The sequence below is a fragment of the Vitis vinifera genome, chromosome 12 (genome assembly GCF_030704535.1).
Source record: "Vitis vinifera cultivar Pinot Noir 40024 chromosome 12, ASM3070453v1".
NCBI lineage: Eukaryota > Viridiplantae > Streptophyta > Magnoliopsida > Vitales > Vitaceae > Vitis > Vitis vinifera.
The window spans coordinates 20,481,926-20,500,873 of record NC_081816.1 but is presented as its reverse complement, the minus strand read 5'-3'; the positions used below and the strand labels follow the sequence as shown (position 1 = coordinate 20,500,873).

Genomic DNA, 18,948 nt, shown 5'->3' with positions numbered 1-18,948 from the left:
TTATCAAAAAATAAAAAAAAAATAAAAAAATCTGAATATTGGTGTGTCCTATAACCACTCTTCTAAAGGATAATTATGCCTTTTTATAGAAACAATCCATTGTTATGAGAGTCACATTCTGGGTCACAGGCAGTCTGATCTTCCACTCTTGTAATGATTCTTATGGCCATTAGAAGAAGACATGTTTCAATGACAAGGTTTTGAGACAGCAAGCACATACAAATTTTGGATAAAAGATTTAGGAAGGTACTGATTTTGGCTCCAATTTGGCCAAGATAATAATTTCATTAAGCTTTGCAACACTCACTATGAACAGACTTTGATTGCAATCAGATTATAAAAAACCCATGCACTCTAAGAAAGGATGAGGATGATTTACAACAATATTATGCTATATCCAAATAAAACTACCCTGTTCTGGCCTGCATTTGATACAACATTCTTTAACAAGCAGAGACCAGCTTCTGTCTTTTGAAGGGGATTATAATCTTTCTTTTTGGTGGGAGGTTCATCTTCAATAATGGTTGCAAGAACACCATTACGTAAGTCATTCCTCCTGTTGTTGAAGAGTTATGAAGTGGTTTGAAATTATCTGCATGGCCGTAGAAAGTTAAGGACCCGAGCTTTTTGATGGTGGTGATTGCCAAGCAAGAAAAGGAACTTCCACCACTGTGCCAGCAATGTTATCTCCAACAATCACAGTGTTGCCATTTGAAGCAGCTTGCCTCTTGATATAGCCTAATCCAAAATGTTCAGATTCTGTTCTTCCACATGCATAGCTAGTTAGCTTCCCCACCTATGAAGGCCAAGCATTGTTAAACATTGCCATGAATTTTTAAGGCTTAAAAAAAATTAAAAATATAAGGAAGAAAGAAAACAAGTGTGGGACAATAATGCACAAAACAAAATGGGTCAAATGATGCATTTTCAGTCAGAGAGCAAAGCTTTTAAATCACCAGCTATTTTAGTAATTTTCCAAATTAAACAAGGATATGATGCATACCTTTTTCCCGTCGGCTGTAATAGGGCTGCCTGGTTCTGCTGGTCCTGAAAGGCTTATTCCCCAAAGTCTCTGCTTGACACCATCATATGTTATGAGTCTAGAGATGGTCTCTTGTCCCTTGTAACACCCTGAGAAGATTAGGATTAGAACAACCTTCCATAGGAAACTATGACTTCAAATATTATGTCTTGATAGCTACACTTGACCAACAACCATGTACTCTTCCCATAGTCTCTCTGATTTGATTTAGATATGACTTTATTGGGTTTAAGAATATCTAGGTCATTGCTCTTGGATCAGAAATTATTCAATAAAACTATGTTTATATTCAATAAAACCTCTTTGTATACAGAGATTTTTTGGTGAGTAAGATACCTTTGTTAAGGGAAATTGAGTTCCAGAGACCAGCCTCCAGGACATTGAATTCATTGGTAAGCTCTTTTCCAGGAGCTGGTCTTCCTGCAAAAATCATAGAGAAGGAAATCTCAGAAGATGAGAGAAAGAAAGAAACCTCAAAAGATGACATGGACTTTTCCACCAAGTTCCAATACAAAACTGCTTCTCTGCCTTAAACTTCATTTGGTTGCTAATGTGGGGGAGAAAAAATATTTGAACAGCTTTCCTAAACCCCAATGGTTGTTCTTTTCCAAGAATACTTCCCCTTTTTTATGGCTTTCTCAAAAAACAATCTTACATTACTGAAACTAATTCAAACAATTGAACTTGCTTATATTTTGTAGATTGTTTTAAAAAACTTATTATGTTTAACTTTCAACACAAGCGTTACAAGGAGGTATATCCTTTACACCAGTGCAAATCACTAAGGCAAAATGCCTCCAGAAAAGGCCAAACCTACAGTAAACCAAAAACAAGAACAGTGATTCAAGGGGGGAAATATAAGAAAACCACAAAGAATTAGAGAGATGTTGGCAACTGTCCAGGAAGCACACAAGCATAATAAATATATTTATGAAATCTAGGCATGAAAGACAGTAAGTTTGTAAAAGGAATTTCCACAGTTCTGCCAACCCGAAACTTCCAATTTAGAAACTATGGTATACATTTTAATGGAATTTTCAGATTGAATTTAATCAGCAGCTTTTTGATAGGCTGCAAACTAGCCCATTAAGTTTTAAGAAAATTTCTGTAATTGGTTTGGATATAACCATTTTAGGTACATGATTGCCAGGTTTTTCATTTTGCTACCACAATGATAAGTTCAGCCAATAATAACCTACTCCTACATTCTTCTAGCCTAAAAACCCAGATTTCATGATCCTATATCCACTTACCTTTAGGGCATCAAATAAACACCCAAAACTGTTAAGTAGTTGACGTCCTAACCTTTCTTAATATTTAAGAGAGATACATTTGACAAAAAAGTAAGTGCCAGAGGGGCTAACTGTAGTACATAGAGCTATAATAGAATGTCCAAACGAGTTACATAAAAAGGAACTTCATGTTTTTTGATTCCAGCAATTGGCTTCCTTCTTGACAAATAAAAACATCAACTTTCCTAGACTTAGCCAACTAGCACCTTTCAAGGTTTAAGTGATGCCCTGCATCAGAAATAGAAATGCTTTTCCAAGCAAAGCGTTGGTTGATGCAAAATACTAATGAAATAAGCATGATTGAGATAAGTAAATGATGGTGAATGCAAAATTGGAACTAAAAGCATTAAAAGACCATATAGGTAACAGAGAAAAAGGAGAACCAACCGAAACTTTCTGCTACATACAACTAAGATCAAGGACTAGTGCTACCAACGGGTAATGTTTTTATTTAATCGTAAGGCTCTACGGATCAAGGAGAAAACAAAATGTTTTGAGTACGGTAATGAGAAACACATGTACACACTTCAGCATCTCATGATAGAGTAGAAGGGATTAAATAAAAATAGTTTACCAAAACAGTTGAGTTAAGGTCTAAAGTCTGAACCACACAATGATTAAAAAGTACTGATTTTTAAATCAATAATTTCCTATCATGCGAGAAAGCACTGCAAGAAAGAGAAATACATTGGATTAAAATAAGGAGTTCTTGGAGGAAATCACATTCCTGTATTGAGAAACAGTGTCTGTTTAATAAGATGGAATTCTTCTGTAAACTTCAAAAGTTGTATCGTCATCAACCAAACCCATGTTGAACACAATTAACAAAGTTTAAAAAAGTACCCATTTGAAATCACTACAGACACTAATCCTCAAACTTTGCTACCCTTAGCAACTTTCCACCAAAGAAAAAGTTATGCAATGGTTGTGCAATCAACATAAAGGGAAATTTGGAAAGAATCAAATGGACATTGCTGATTTAGTGTGTAATCTTATTTCTTATTCCAATATTTTGTTATTGTTAGCTTGGCTGAGTTAATATATATATATGGTCTAACTATCAAGGTTCACTGTAACATGAACCATATTCTATTTCTAGACAATATTGGTGCACCGTTCGCTTCACTTGTAACACATCAAACTCATAGAAGGTTGATGACTTGATATTCCTGGAATGTCATTAGCTGCTAGATTTGATTCACCTCCAGAACAGCGTATAGGTAATACTATTTCTATTACATTTTTATAACATCCAGCTAAAAACACTTTTTTTCATGAAAACATCACTGAGAAGCAACACTTTTCCCACTGCACTCAACCTATTGTGTGAGACAGGACATTGTACAATCAGTGCAAAATTATACTCAGATAAACAATATTTACCAGTTTGAGCTAATTAATCAACCTCCTCCAAATGGTTATGTGGCTTTTTGGAAGTGAGTTGATTGTTTTGATAAATAAAAAAATCACCTTATTTACACAAAATTCAAAGCTAGAACTGACCAGATGTTAAAATAATCAGATGAAAAGGCTATAACGCATATATATATAGATATTAAACAGGTGAATGTATGTAAGCCAAATCATTAGGTGAAGAGTTTATGACCTTGAAAAATCCTTAGTTTTTCCCAAGCATTAGAACCCATGGGGATAGCACCTTGACTTAGAAGAGCTTTCCAGACAGATCCGGCAATAGCTGGTGACATCATAAATGAAAATCCATCTTCAGAGATGGCATTTCCCACTCCTACAGTTATCGGCATCCCATTCACCTGCAGATTGATAAGGATGCTGATTTTATTTTTTTATTTTTTTTGATAGGTAAAAGAAAAGTATACACGATGTATACAAGGAAACAAAAAACAAACAGGCCCAGACACACAAAAACAACCGCACATTACGGAGCTCCTAACCAATCTACAAAATCTAGCATCAACAAGGAGTCATCCCTAATATACAATCTTACCCAATCCCAAAATAGATACAAAAAAGAACTTTTTAAAGAATGATCTGAACACTCACAATTCTCAAAGACTATCCTATTTCTTTCCATCCAAATAGACCAAAAAAGGCATAACGGAGCAACCTTCCAAGCCTTTTTCCTTTTTCTACCAATAGGAAAGCCTCCTCAACTTAAGATTAAACCTCTCACTGAAGAGTGCATCACCCATTGTACACTGAATAAAGCAAAAAGAAGCTGCCACAAAATACGAGCTTTCGGGCAATGAAGAAGAATATGAACACGCGTTTCTTCTTCCTCTTTGCACATGTAGCATCCATTAGGCATCTTCCACCCCCTCTTTTTGAGTTGATCTAGAGTCAAAATCATAGCCAAAGTTGCCTCCCAAGCAAAGAAGCTGACTCTAACAGGGACCCAAGAATTCCAGACTATACTGTGAGGGAAAGGATCCACTCCCCTATTAGCCAAGGAGGAGTAGAAGGGCCTAACAGAAAAAATACCACTCTTTGTGTCAACCGACTCCACTGAATCCTCAGTATCCATAGAAATAGAATGATCATACAACCTCTCAAAGAAGATGTCTACCTCCTCCAGCTCCCAATCATTCAATTGTCTAATAAACCTAGGATTCCAACTACCACCATCCCAAGCATTAGCCACCCGAGCATCTTTAAAGGAAGCTATAGAAAAAAGGTTCGGGAAAACATCCCTCAACGGCACATCCCCACACCATCTATCTTTCCAGAACTTCACCCTGTTTCCAGAACCAACCTTGAAACGCATTCTAACTTTGAGATCCTCCCAACCATTTTTGATTGCCTTCCAAACCCCCACTCCATGCCTCTCTCTCACCCCATTCGTGCACCAACCCTCATCTTCTTGTCCATACTTTCCAACAATTACTTGTTTCCAAAGAGGGTTTCTTTCAATCGCAAATCTCCAAGACCACTTCCACGAAAGGGCCTTACTAAAGGTTCCAAGACTTCTAAATCCCAACCCTCCTTTCACTTTTTCCAAGCAAACAACCGACCAGCTCAATAGATGGGGTTTGTTAACCAGAGCTCCCCCACCCCAAAGGAAATCCCTTTGAATCTTTTCCAATCTAGCTGTTACCCTCTTAGGAATGACAAAAAGGGACATATAATAAATTGGTAAACTACATAAGGTGCTCTTAATCAAGGTCTGTCTTCCGCCTTTTGAAAGATACTGCCGCTTCCACCAAGCTAGCCTTTTCTGAAACCCCTCCTCCACCCCTTTCCAAACTTTAGAAAACTTATAGGGAGCTTCAAGAGGGATACCAAGATAGGTGGTTGGGATGGCTCCCACCTTGCATCCTAAAACCTCCGCAAACTCCTCCAAATTTGGGTCATTCCCTACTGGAATCATCTCACTTTTCCCCAGATTGATCTTCAACCCTGAACAAGCCTCAAACCACATAAAAACCCAATTTAGATACTCAAGGTTTTCCTTACTAGCATCGCACATGATTAGTGTGTCGTCTACGAACAAGAAGTGTGACACCTCCACTCCCACACCATTCCTCCCTCTGAATAAAAATCCATTAATGAAACTACCTTCCTTTGCCTAAGAGAGCAAACGAGAAAGAGTCTCCATCGCCAAAATGAACAAGGAGACAATGGTTCTCCTTGTCTCAACCCTTTAGAGTTATGGAAAAAAACCTAAAGGGAAGCCATTTAACAAAACAGAGAAGGGCACTGTTGAAATACACCATCTAATCCATCCTATCCACTTGGGGCCAAACCCCATTTTCTCCATTATTGCCAGGATAAAATTCCAATTAACATGGCCTTTTCGATGTCCAGCTTGCATAAGACACCTCTCAAATTATCATTAATTTTGGAGTCAATGGCCTCATTTGCAATCAACACAACATCTAAAATTTGTCTCCTTGCCACAAAGGCATGCTGAAAATTTGAAACTAAGAAGCCCACCACCATTTTAAGCCTATTTGCTAGAACCTTAGCCAAAAGCTTGTAGAGCCCTCCAACCAAACTAATAAGTCTAAAGTCCTTCAAGTCATCTACCCCCTCTTTCTTAGGCACCAAGACTAAGAATGTAGCATTCAAACTCCTCTCAACAGACCCCAAACCATAGAATTCAGCAAAACAAGCCCATCACCTCAGGTTTCACAAAGTCCCAACAGTGCTGCCAAAATGCCAAGGTAAAACCATCCGGACCTAGGGCCTTATCACCGCACAAATTGGATAAAGCTTCAAGGACCTCCTCTTCAGAGAAAGGGGTCTCCAAAACTTCAGAATCTACACATTGCAGACAGTCAAAGTCTAGTCCATCTAAACTCAGTCTCCACTCCCCTGTTTCTGCTAGAATTCTTTGAAAGGCATTTGTGACTGCTTCTTTGATGTTATCCTCCCCATCTAACAAAACACCATCTACCCTTAGCTTGGCCATTTTGTGAAAGAAACTAGTGTTTTTATCCCCTTCTTTTAGCCATAACTCTCTAGACTTTTGCCCCCAAGAGATTTCCTCCATCTCTGCCCATTTCTTAAACTCTTCCACCACACCCCTTCTAACCTCAGTTTCCTCCACTGTGAGGGCTCTTTCTCTTTCCTTCACATCCCACAGCCCTAACTGAGCCAAGGCCTCCAGTTTCTTGGTGGTCACATTTTCGAGAACCTCCTTATTCCAAATTTTCAGATCTTGTTTCAAAGCCTTAAGCTTCACAGCCAGTATGTGACTGAAAGACCCTTGAACACTGTACCCCTCCCACCAATTCCTAATAAGATCTTTGAAACCTTCCACCTTTAACAACATATTCTCAAATCTGAAAGGCATCTTGCCTTTCCTTTTCCCTCCACCATCCAGCAAAATTGGTGCATGATCTAAAACTGGCTTTGGAAGGGTATTTCGAAACAACCCACTGAAATGATTCTCCCAATCATCAGAAACAAGAAAGCGGTCCAACCTGGATGCTGACTCGTTATTAGACCCACCACACCAAGTAAACAGACCACCAGAAAGAGGGAGATCTTTAAGGCACATTTCCTCAATAAACTGAGAAAAGCGCCTCATAGAAGTCAATAATCTTTGACAATTCCTCCTTTCCTCCAGGAATCTGACTACATTAAAATCCCCTCCCACACACCAGGGATCATGCCAAAGACCTCTAATAGCACCTAATTCATTCGAAAAGACATCCCTCTCCTCAGCCAAAACAGGGTCGTATACCCCTGTGAACATCCAAATAAAATTGTCCTCACAATTTTTGAAACAACAAGAGACTAAAAAGGCACTTAACTCCATATCCAAAAGCTCCAATATCAGATTGTCCCAAAAAACCAAAATACCCCCTGATTAACCCCTAGCATCCACCACCTCCCACTCCAAACACCTCCCCACACCCAAACTCCTCACTAGGCAAGTTGACATTTGTTGGACCTTCGTTTCTTGAAGACAAACAAGATCAGCTGAGTGGGAATGAATCAAAGATTTAATGATTCTATGCTTATCCCCCTCATTAATCCATCGCGCATTCCAAGATAAAATTCTTAGCTTCATGGACACACTTCAACTAATACCCCAAAAGAGCTCCTTCATGTTCTCCCACTTGATAAATTTGTCTTATAAGAAACTGAACATTCTAATTTCCTTAGCTCCCTCTCAAGTTTAGACCCACTGGAGCTAGCCTATTTCACCACCTGCCCCAATGACTTCCTATTTGCTTGGAATTCCAAATTCTAGAAAAGACCCAGAATTTCCTTTTCGTAGCCATCCACCGAAAATCCCAAAAATTTGCTAAAAGCCAGTAGTTTCTCAAAACTATCCTGAGAATAGGCGAAGTCCCTCCCCAACTCCATTGGGCTACTGTTCTTAACCAAGGCTAACTGCAAATCCTCTTCCCACCCCCAGAATTTAGACTCTAAGTCATCACTATTTGAAAGAAGATTCAGTTTACACCCCTCCTTCGTGATCATGGCAAGGGGGGCATCTCTAACTTCCTCTTCAACAAAGGGCATCTCATCGTCCTTCGTCACCAAAACCTCCTAACAGATCATCCCCAAATCATGTCTGGCTTCATCGACCAAACCCCTTAGGGCAGAAGACAAAGGAGTAGAAGAAAGAGGCCCCCAACCCAAATTAGAAGAGAAAAGGTTCCTCATCCCTTGGAATAAAGCCGCTTCCTCTACCAGAGCTTCATCGATGGGAGTGAGGGCACCAACCAAGGAGAACATCGAGCTTCCGCTCAGCAAATCTCCCTCCTTGGGGCAAAGATCGATCCCACAGGGAGGAGCCCAGCTTGCCAAGGCTTTAAAAGGGACCCTAAAGCCCTTTTGGGCCAGCGGAAAAGTGTGATAGGCCAATTTACCATCCTCAACCCAAAACTCATTAACTAGGCCAGGATTTCTTTTTGAGGGCCTGGCCTCCTTAGTACCACTGCCTACCACTTTGAAAGAGCCCACAAACCCCTCTTCCAACCCATGGGGAACGGAGACTGCAATAGGAGGCAAGTTTCCCTCCTCCCACGCAACCCTGGCAAAAGGCTACTGCTCCAAACGCGTTCTTTCCACAGAAAAGGCTGACGAAGCCATTCCTCCTGCAGTGTTTGGCCCTTTAGCAATCAACAGCTCACCTTCTGGAAGCATTCCCTCGGACCCCACACGAGCAGATGCACGTGAACCCTTTAACTTCTTCGTCCCTGCTTCTGACCTCTCTTTGCTGGAAGTTACCATAGCAACCCAAGGCGGAAGTTACCATAGCTTGAACTCCTCTGAAAAAGCCTGTTGTCGGGGCCCATCTCTTTAAAAACAAGAACTTCTACTTATAAATCCGCTCTCCTTCCTGCAGCACCCTCTGCCCTCTCTGCCTCCTTTGTACTTTCAAACTCAAACAAAATCAAAGCACCTCCCGACAAGGAAAGAGAGAGGTTTCCCTTTATCCTCCAATTGTACCTAGCCCACTCCTTCAAAGGAGATAGCAATGGGGCATCATCTGAGAAATCTCCTCACCGTCCCACCAGGCAACAGTTGAGAATATGCATCTTGTTGAAAGCATCAACACCCCCAAACTGCAGCCATACCGACTCACTCACACTTCTCCAGTCCTTTGACACATTATCAACCTTCAAAGGCAAATCCTTCTGCACAAGGTCGTGCTGCGGTTTAGGACCATCTCCTACATTGACTGGGAGCTTCACTTCACAGGCTCTCAACTTTTGAGCTAAAATATTCCACCCCCCTGGCAGCCCCTTCCCTTCAGGGAAGATTAAAACAAAGTGATTTGCTTCTGCTGAGACTACGGAACAAAAGAGGTACCTGCCCACCTCATTGCTACGTAACTGAAGCTTATAACTTCTCCTTCCCTCCAACCAAGAGTTGTTGAAAACCTTCAAACCCTCCTTGACAGCAAGCCTCCACCCCTTCAGCAGCAGGGAAAGACCCCTCTCACCAAATCTGATCCAAGAAGAAAAGCTTCTACCTCTCTCAGTGATGACCCTAGAGAGCTTCCTTTTAAAAGACTCCACCAAAATCTCAAAGGACTTAGAATCAACCCCAAACCAGACACTACCTCCACTCTTCATCCTATTTGGAGATGAATCCAGTGATTAAGGATGCTGATAATGTTTTTCATAAAGAAAATAAAGTTGCAGAGCACACCATAATACTTCAATAGTTGTTTATCACTGTTTCTAATTTTCATCATTTCCTTTTCCCTTCTTCATTTTGAAGGTTACTCACCAACAAGGATAAAAGTTGCCTTACTACAAGAATGAGGTGAAACTCTTAAGTTGCAGCATTACCAATGGTATATAACTTCTGGCTTATATATTGGACTATGGAACATGGGTAAAAAACAAAACAAAACCAAACCAAACCGAAAAAAAAAAAAAAGGAGAGCAGACTCAGTGTTTGGAGGAATAAAATTAAATGGAATACAGGAAGCTTGTAGAATTAAGAAGGTAAAACAAATGGTGATTTTTGTTGCTCAGATGAAAGCTTATAATGAGGTCAGACAAAGAGATAATATGCATGTGCAAGTCAAACACAAACACACAAATTATTCATAAACCTCAATACGTGCAGATTGTTGGGTACATGGATCATTATCATAATAAAACATGTCCAATATTTAGTTTATCAATAATGAAAGTAGAATTGAAAATAAATGTACTGGCAACTCCTGCTTATCAGAAAATATATATATACTAGTAACTCCTATAATTCTTACAGATGAATAAATCAGTGGAGGCATCTGGAAATGAAACTAGGATAGTTATGATGGTTACCATAAAATGTTGATGGGTGCCATATGGCTTTCCAACAAGAGCACCAAGATTTAAATCCTCCATAACCTATTCACATGCCACATATCAGAAACATCTTATCAAATCCAAAACTCTACCAGCATAATCTTAGAAATAGGAGAAGAATTGAAACAGTTGATAACAAATTGCCAGTACTCCATACTTGGTGGCTTTTTGGTCCCACTAAAACAAAGAAGGATGTTTTCTTGGTGATGTCTTGAATTTCTACCTTGTCGGCAAAAAATATGTACCTGTACAAAGGAAATATTAATAAATATATATACTTAAGAATGACATTGAAAAAGGTATAATCTTCTTAACATGGTTGGAAGTTCTAATATTTTCTTGTCTTTCTCAATAGGCAAATGCAAAAAATTTATTAAAAATGCCAAGCAAAAAGTGGGCACAACCAAAGTACACAGGAATTCTATTAAGACCATCCAAGTGTGAAAGACAAAAGAAAGTGAGAAGCAAAAGACCAGAATCCCTATCCCTTACTATAATCCCATCAATGAAATTCTAAAAGCATAACATTGGCATTTGTGGCTCCAACTCTAGACTACTCAAACAAGGTGAACTGAGGAAAAACACTTTTAATGACTGATCAAAGTACTCCTCTTTCAAATACAGTATCTGCAAAAGCACCAAAACAAGCAAAGAAGCCCTTTGCCACTTCCTCACCCCACTTGCTACCCTAATGGTAACTCTTTAACTGACCATGGGGATGCCCACAAATATATATAAGGAAAGCAAATATCCCAAAGTATATGAGCCTTACCACAGCGAATGAGAATATAATTTGCAGACTCCTCCAATTCTTAGACAAGCAGCCTCTGTTAACTGATGACTACCCCCAACCCACCCAACACCTTACTGCCTTCCAATAACAACAACCATGTTAAAGAGGCACCCTAGGAGACATACCTCCTTACCAGGGAACCTAAAGGAGCTCCCTGAGGAAAAGAAAGAAGAAAAAGATTGTAACAAAAATGCACCAATTCTTTTCCATACCTTTCTTTTTATATGTAAAAAGAGTGATTATATTAAAAGTGCATGAAAAAGGTGCATCAAAGAACACAAGGAGTATAGATATAGCACCTCATGGCAAGCAAAAGGAAAGAGCAAAAGCAACCCACTGCCCAAACCAAGCCAAAATCCTTAAAGACTTAGAAAAAAAAAGAGTGCCCCCACACATCTTCTTGCAGGCATACCAAAACTGGTTGCCGCAATCCAAACAAAGCCTAGATGAACTTCCTCTTGACACAGTCAGAAGCCCCTCCAGCATTCCAAAGAGATGAAAAAAGTATCATCTACCCACAACAGAGAATTCCCACTCTTCCTTTCCACATCCTGATCATCTACCTTTTGATCCCTTATAATTCACAAAACACTCTAACTTCCTTAGCTCCCTTTCAAATTTTGAAGATGAAGAGTTCTTCCTCCTCTTCCCACCCTCCCGGCCCCTCACCCCTTTCCTAGCCTTCATTTTCCTGAGGAGAGCTAAGATCTCAGACTCGAAGCGCTTTGCCAGCATGCCCAATCAATTGCTGAATTTGCCAGATTGCTTGAGGACCAATCCGCCATGTCCCCTTTTCCTTATCCTTCTCACCCACTGCGACTTCAATCGGCCTCACCCCAGCCTCTTCAAACTCAATTGAAGTGTCATCCACCAAAACCATTCTTAGGGGACCACAACTCTCTCCTAGTGGATCAACTCCAAAATCCACCTCACATCCCTCCTGACCAAGATCATTCCCAGAAAGAGAAGGAGGAAAAGTTGGGGGGTCCCAAGGAAGAAACAGAGAGAGAGAGAAAGAGAGACAGTACCAGGGTGTCTCGTCACTTCTGCCATTAGAGCCATGCCAATGCTTGTGTGAAGAACCATCGGCAGGGAGAGCTCAGGATTCTAGAAATCCTACCCTCTAGAGGCGAAAGAAGCCCCTTGTTTCCCTACCTTCACACTAATCTATCTTCATCATCCCTTGTGTAAGCCATCAACACCACCTTCCAATCATGAAAAGAACTTTTAAAACAAACACACATATGACCCAAACCGCCTTTTCCACCCAGAGATCTGCAAATCTAGCCTTCTTGTTCATAAGAAGCTCTAAATAACTATCAATAAACAGTTTTCTCCAGCAGACTTCAAGCATTTTCTAGTTATAGGAGGTGTTGGTGATGATATGGAAGAATGGAAGTGTATGCAACTTTATGACTTGGGCCCATTAAGAAAGTAATTTTGACTACAATAGTAGTGCTAAGGCAATGGTGCACTTGCTAGGCAGCCAAGTCAGAGCCTATCAAATAAGCAGCATAGGTGACACTGAGAAGAAGACAGGATTTAAAAACTATTCTCCCCAAAACTGTGACTTTGATGATGTGGTTACATATTACTGAAATGAGCATGAGTTCAAGTTGGGTCACATTTCAAAACTAAATATCATTATATAAAGAAGGCAAGCCAAAGGAAAATGCACACAAACTCCATGTATAGAAATTTGATAAAAGGATACAATGAATATGATCCACATACTTTGTAAGCATTTCAATTATGCTTCCACAGGTCACTGGGGAGACCACCAATGTGACTGCATTTTTCTGTGAAGGTGGTGATGAACTAATTAATTAACAAAAAGCACAAAGACCATTTATGAATGCAGAAAAGCAAACTAACACCAGAAACAAGGCACAAGAGACTACCATAATCCACGCATGTGCAACATCTATTGTTCTGGCTGTTGGTGTAACAAAGACAGTATCACATCCCTACGCATTTCAGTCATTCAAATCCTATTAATTAACCAGATGAATCTATTAATCCAAGAATGAATTTTTGAAACATAAATTTTCCCATTTTTCATGAAAGAAATTAAAATTACAGGATCCCAGCAAAACTTACCTGTCCTTCCTGAAGACATTCGAAATTTGCAGTACTTTGGTTGTGAAGGAACTGAATACGGTCGTCTCCACTGACTTCATGTCAATTAAACCCATATTTATTCACAAAGAAGGGGAATATGAAAGCATCAAATTAATTAAAATCCTAACTCTCAGAAAGAGCAATCTAGATAGGGTCATATAACTGTGAAAAAATGCAAACCATCCCAAGAAATAAATGTGTTGAATCAATCTGCAAAATATCACTAGTTGGATGCATCAGGCAACAAGGTTGTGCATACCTTGGACTAATCATCAGCCAGAAGTGCAACATGAAAATTGAGATATTCTTTTTCCTCAACAAAAGGCCACTAGCCCATGGCCATATGCTTTTCTCAGATTTTATAGTAATAAACTGACTCCAAAGAGCAGTTCATAAGAAATCAATTGTCCTCCTATTCTCTAAAAATTTAAGGATGTGCCGGGTCTACATCAACAGGTTTCAAATTCCCATCACAGGGTGGTTCCAACATTTGGAAGTTATGTCTCTCCAGTAGAAAATGAAATTTGCTGCATCAGTTTTGAAAGGCATCAGATCTCAACATACTATTTTATCAGACAGAAAATGGCATCCCACATATCAATGTGGAAATTTTCCTCCATAAAGCCTGATATATTGCATTGAGTTCTCTAACTTAAATGAAATACCTAAGACACCAGATTCTCCCAGGTTAAACAATGACTTTTTATTAGTCATGGTTGTGATACATGGATACGTTAATTTCAGTCAAAATACCTATGACACGATGGTGTGGTTGTGAGATCCAGACACTATTGATTATAAGATGATGATGCTTTTCTATATGTTACTCAGCTGTATAATATGCTTGTTATAACAAAAAAAAAAAAAAACTATGTTGTATAATATACTAGTTATTATAAATAAATAAATAAATAATAGAACAAACAACAACATTGTTTGAAACACATTTTATTTAGTCATACAAGAAACCAGCAAGTTTAGAATTCATAGAAGATGCATTAATATTATTTTATAGGAATATGCAGGAAGTAGGATGAAAACATTCATACAAGTATTGGGGAAAGAATGTACCTCGTATCCGACCAAAATGAGAAAGGTCCACAACCTAGATCAGAAAAGGAATTTGATCAAACAAGAAGATCAATACTGGAGTTCAAATCCCATGAAAGAATTAAACATTGAAGAGTTATCCACTTGTTAAAGATTGCACACATCACTAATATCACATTCCCCTTCAACCAGATGTACAAAAGCAATTGGAGTAGCATTGAAAATCCTACTTAGAGTGAATGTGCAATGCCTAAGGCCATAAGCTAAACCATATAAAGAACATTGACCTTTTCAGACATCATCCACAAGAAAATATTAGTTGAAAATTTGTTGCATGTGCAACCAAAAAAAATCAGGCAAATAAGAACCTCATAACGATCTTGCCTTGACGTTTTTTAACTCCAAGTTCTTCATTTCCAATTGAGTTTCAAAAATGATTCACATTTCCTTGAAAAAATGAATACATGGAGTGAGCAACAAGAAGACAAAGAGGAAAAACAAGCAATGATATGAAATTATGTACCCACCACCACCCCATTGTCAACTGCATCTAATGCTTCATCATCATTATCAAAGGTTTCAATAATCCCAGCTTCTGAAACCTCTGCCCCTGCTTCTGTCACAGTATCCTGCAAGGAGCCAAGCCATAAATCCTATAGGCATGACACATATCATCTGAGCCAAAGGAGCAAAACAATAGTAAAATCAGAGAATAGAAAGGAAAACAAAACTGTGCAACAGAACACAATATCTCAATCCTCGTATCAATAGCATTGATCTTAAGAAGATCAGAGAATACTGAGGAAAATTATCACTAAATTTGAACCTCAGAACTTAATCCAAGAAGGAGACCATCCTTTTGGAAACAAAACCAGTGATAAGAACATAGAAACAGAAAGCAAACTGTATAAAAGAGAAATTTGTATCTCAATCCTCATAAAAATCACTGATCTTAAGAATTGTAAACAGTATTTAGGAAAGTTATCAGATTTTTAACCTCAGCACTTTATCTGAGAAGAAGGAAACCATTCTTTTGGAACTCAGACACTAACATCTTTCATTGTACCAAAAAATAAAATAAAAAAGAAGCATAGCTCAAGTAACAGGGAATTCAACATGTATAACAAATGCTATCAATTTACTTCACAAGAATTGATCATTCGGTTGACAAAAGGATGTCAAAATGCAGACCCCTTTGAAGCACATTAAAAACCAACATCTTCAATGTTTTGATTAACAACTTTAGACCTAAAAATACTTTTCATTCTCACAAGATAGTCATCAAGTGTAATGTCATAGTATTGTCATTTGATCCAGTTCTATTTTATTGCAAAAAGGTATAAAACAAAGCGAACCTATGCAGATGAAGGCCACCAAATATACCCAACTCAAAGGACAAAGATATACATCAACATGGGATCTAGTCTAGCTTTAGAAAAGAAAGACGATCTACAAAGAAAAAGATGCTTCAAGAACAATATCTTTGAACTTCCAGATGGCTAACTCCTCATTCTCAGCCTAACATTAATCCACCAACAACAAGGCATATACCACCAAAGATAACAAAAAGAGCAAAGCTCCAGAGCCCCTGAAGAATATATTAAAAGGCAATCTGTGAATTCTTTATTCCTTCCCGTTGAAATCATGCATCTCCTATAAATAAAGTGATAGGTCAGGAATGTTTACCTCTAGATGTCATGCAAACAAGGAAAGCCACCTTCAAAGGAGCTAACCAGAAATGCATTAATCCTCAAGGCTTCTCAATTGGTTGTACCAAGTCTTTCAGGGAAACCAGTAGAGTTCTTTCACCAAACCATCGCATCGTCACCGTCTTTATAAATGCTACTTAAACCCAATGGTAAGAATATCTCATAAGAAAAGAATCCAATGCATTTCAAGTCTGCCTAAACCACATAATCCATCATTGAACCTTCCTTATTAATAAGAAAAGAGAACAAATCAGGGAATCACTCCATCATCACTGCACCAAATGACCTCACAACACTCAATCCTCTCTCCTATTCCCGGTGAACATAAATAACAAACCTTTTTCTGCAGATGGAACATATAAAAGCTGAGTTGACATTCCACTATTTCACCATCACAAATTCTTAGAACATTCAAGAGTAACTATCTTTTTTATTACCTCCACTACAATTCTTTTCCAAAATAAAATCAATCAAACACTTCAAATACCATCCTATTATTAGAAACAAACTTGCAACAATGCACAATAATTAATATCGACATTACACCTACACATCCATTAGAAATTTCACTATGATAACCCCATTTTTCAGATTTTTTTTTTTCCAAAGAAAAATCATCGAAAATTTTAATTTCCATCAAACTACAGAAAATAAACCAATATTCTGAGGAGACTAAAAAACGTTTTACACCAACACTTACCATGAACAAAACTTATAACTTTGTCGAGAATTTTAGAACAGATACTAAAATTCAAACTATAGATTTATTCAAGAAAAAAACAATAGTATCATTGCTAATCAAATTTCAATTATTTTCTCCAACATTGAAATGGAGAATATATGTGAACCCAGTTTCGTTGCCAAGAGAAACAAATTTCAAGAGTTGAAAACAATTAAAACCTACTTTAAACCAACAACTTCATCAGAAACTTTTCTATGATGACACTACTAACATTATTGTTTTCCAATATAGAAAAAATAAAATTTTCAATTTCCAATAAATTAATCAAAAGAAAATTCCAAAATTTTGAGGCAACTAAAAAGCCTCTCACACAAACACTTATCACGACCAAGCACTATATTCTTGCACCAATATTAAAATTGAAACTATAAATTTGATCAATAAACAAACAATAGTATCATTACTTATAAATTTAAATCGCTTTTCCAGAATTCAAAAGCAGAATAGAAATAAGGCCTGTTTGGTTGCCTAGAAAAACAAATTTCAAGAGTCTACAACAATTAAAACCCACTTTCTACCAACATTTTCCTCCGAAACTTCAGTATTATAATCCCATTCACATAATTTATTCCCAAGTACTATCAATTAAATTTTCAAATTCAATTAAATTAATCCAAATAAAATTCCAACTTTTTGAGGCAATTAAAAAAAATCCACACCAACATTGACCGCACGACTGAACACCATAATTTTGCGCCACCACTAACATTGAAGCTATAAATATGTTCACGAAACAAACAATAGTATTTCAATGCTCATCAAATTTCATCATTTGTCCACAATTCAAAGCCAAAATACACTCCAGGCCTAACTGCCCAGAAAAACACAATTCAAGAGTAGAGAGAGAGAGATAGAGAGAGGAGAGTATTACAAGGAGGTCGAGATCGATGGGGGGAGGGGAGAGGTCGAAAGGCGAGGCGGCGGCCAGAGGAGTGAAGAATTTCTCTGGAGAGCGAAAGGCATGGTTTTGGATTGGGAACGAAATGGGATTGGGTTTCCATGTCCAGGAAGAGAAAGAGGAAGAGGAAGGGAGAGAAGTGCTTCTTCTGAGAGGAGTTGTGGCACCCACCAACAGATACCTCATACAACCCACTGTCGCAGCCATGGCTTTGGCTTTCGCAGACAAGGAGAACTTATAAGCGCTTTTGGGAGTTACCACTGCTGTTTAGGCTGCACTGCTTTGTAACCTGCCCTTATGTTAGAAGCACTTTTACCAGTGCTGTGGAAAAAAACACCTGTGTTTCAGTAGGAAATAAAATAAAATTAAAAAAATTAAAAAAAAAATAAATAAATACATCACTTCACCCTAATTCTCAGTTTAAAAGAACAAGAAGTCATGAGTGTTAGAAGTATTAAAAATCTTTCTTAAAATCATAATTAAATAAGTTTTTAAAGTACGTTTAGTAGTAATTTTGAAAAATATTTATAATTTTTTAAACACTTGAATGAAAAAAAAAATTAAATGTTAAAAATATTAAAAATATTTTATAAAATTATTATCAAATAAGTTCAAAGAGTATATTTATTAGTAATTTTAGAAAATGTTTTTAGTTTTTCTAATATTTAAAAAACAAAAATTTATAGGTGTTATAAAGGCTAGAAACACTTCCTAAAATCATTATCAAATATATTCGAAATCTCATTTTATATGAAATATTGTAATTAAAATTTGGGAAAGTGCATGACTCTTTATGATCATTATCACACCCGATCCATTTTATATGAATTCTCTCGAACAAAAAAATAAGAAGTGTATTTAAATAGACAATTAGGGCTTATTGGAAAACTGTTTTTGAAAATAAAAGATTGTTATTCAAAATAAAAAACATAGAAAACGTATTTGATAATCAAAAACTGTTTTCTATTTTATGTTCTTAAGAACATAAAATATGGTGTTTTCAAATAAATCTTTTAATTGTTTTTTGTTATTTTCACTTAATTTCTAAAGACTAT

General features: G+C 37.7%; 1 protein-coding gene across 3 annotated transcripts; it reads right to left on the bottom strand.

The window, feature by feature from the left end:
• Positions 1-250: 250 nt before the first annotated feature.
• On the bottom strand, positions 251-18,175 carry LOC100263404 (putative transferase At1g60990, chloroplastic). Of its 3 annotated transcripts, none has more exons than XM_019223814.2 (12): positions 17,867-18,174; positions 15,072-15,197; positions 14,566-14,599; positions 13,474-13,547; positions 13,275-13,340; positions 13,108-13,172; positions 10,738-10,825; positions 10,557-10,622; positions 3,941-4,106; positions 1,379-1,462; positions 1,004-1,131; positions 251-796 (listed from the first exon to the last, which is right to left on the bottom strand). In XM_019223814.2, exons 1-12 carry the CDS (start codon positions 18,098-18,100, stop codon positions 611-613), a joined length of 1,317 nt encoding a protein of 438 aa, XP_019079359.1. In that variant the 5' UTR covers positions 18,101-18,174; the 3' UTR covers positions 251-610. The 3 variants fall into 3 exon arrangements, with proteins under 3 accessions (XP_019079359.1, XP_002269147.1, XP_019079360.1); XM_002269111.4 differs by having other exon boundaries at positions 15,072-15,173; positions 17,867-18,173; XM_019223815.2 differs by lacking the exons at positions 3,941-4,106; positions 13,108-13,172 and having other exon boundaries at positions 17,867-18,175.
• Between the last annotated feature and the right edge of the window lie 773 nt (positions 18,176-18,948).

Coding starts and splice junctions, on each gene's coding strand:
- LOC100263404 (XM_019223814.2), bottom strand. CDS start 18,100: ATGGCTGCGACAGTGGGTTGTATGAGGTATCTGTTGGTGGGTGCCACA. Junction 13,548..14,565: donor TCATTTTGGTCGGATACGAG/GTACATTCTTTC, acceptor ATTGACATGAAG/TCAGTGGAGACGACCGTATT. Junction 1,132..1,378: donor CTCAATTTCCCTTAACAAAG/GTATCTTACTCA, acceptor TAATCTTCTCAG/GGTGTTACAAGGGACAAGAG.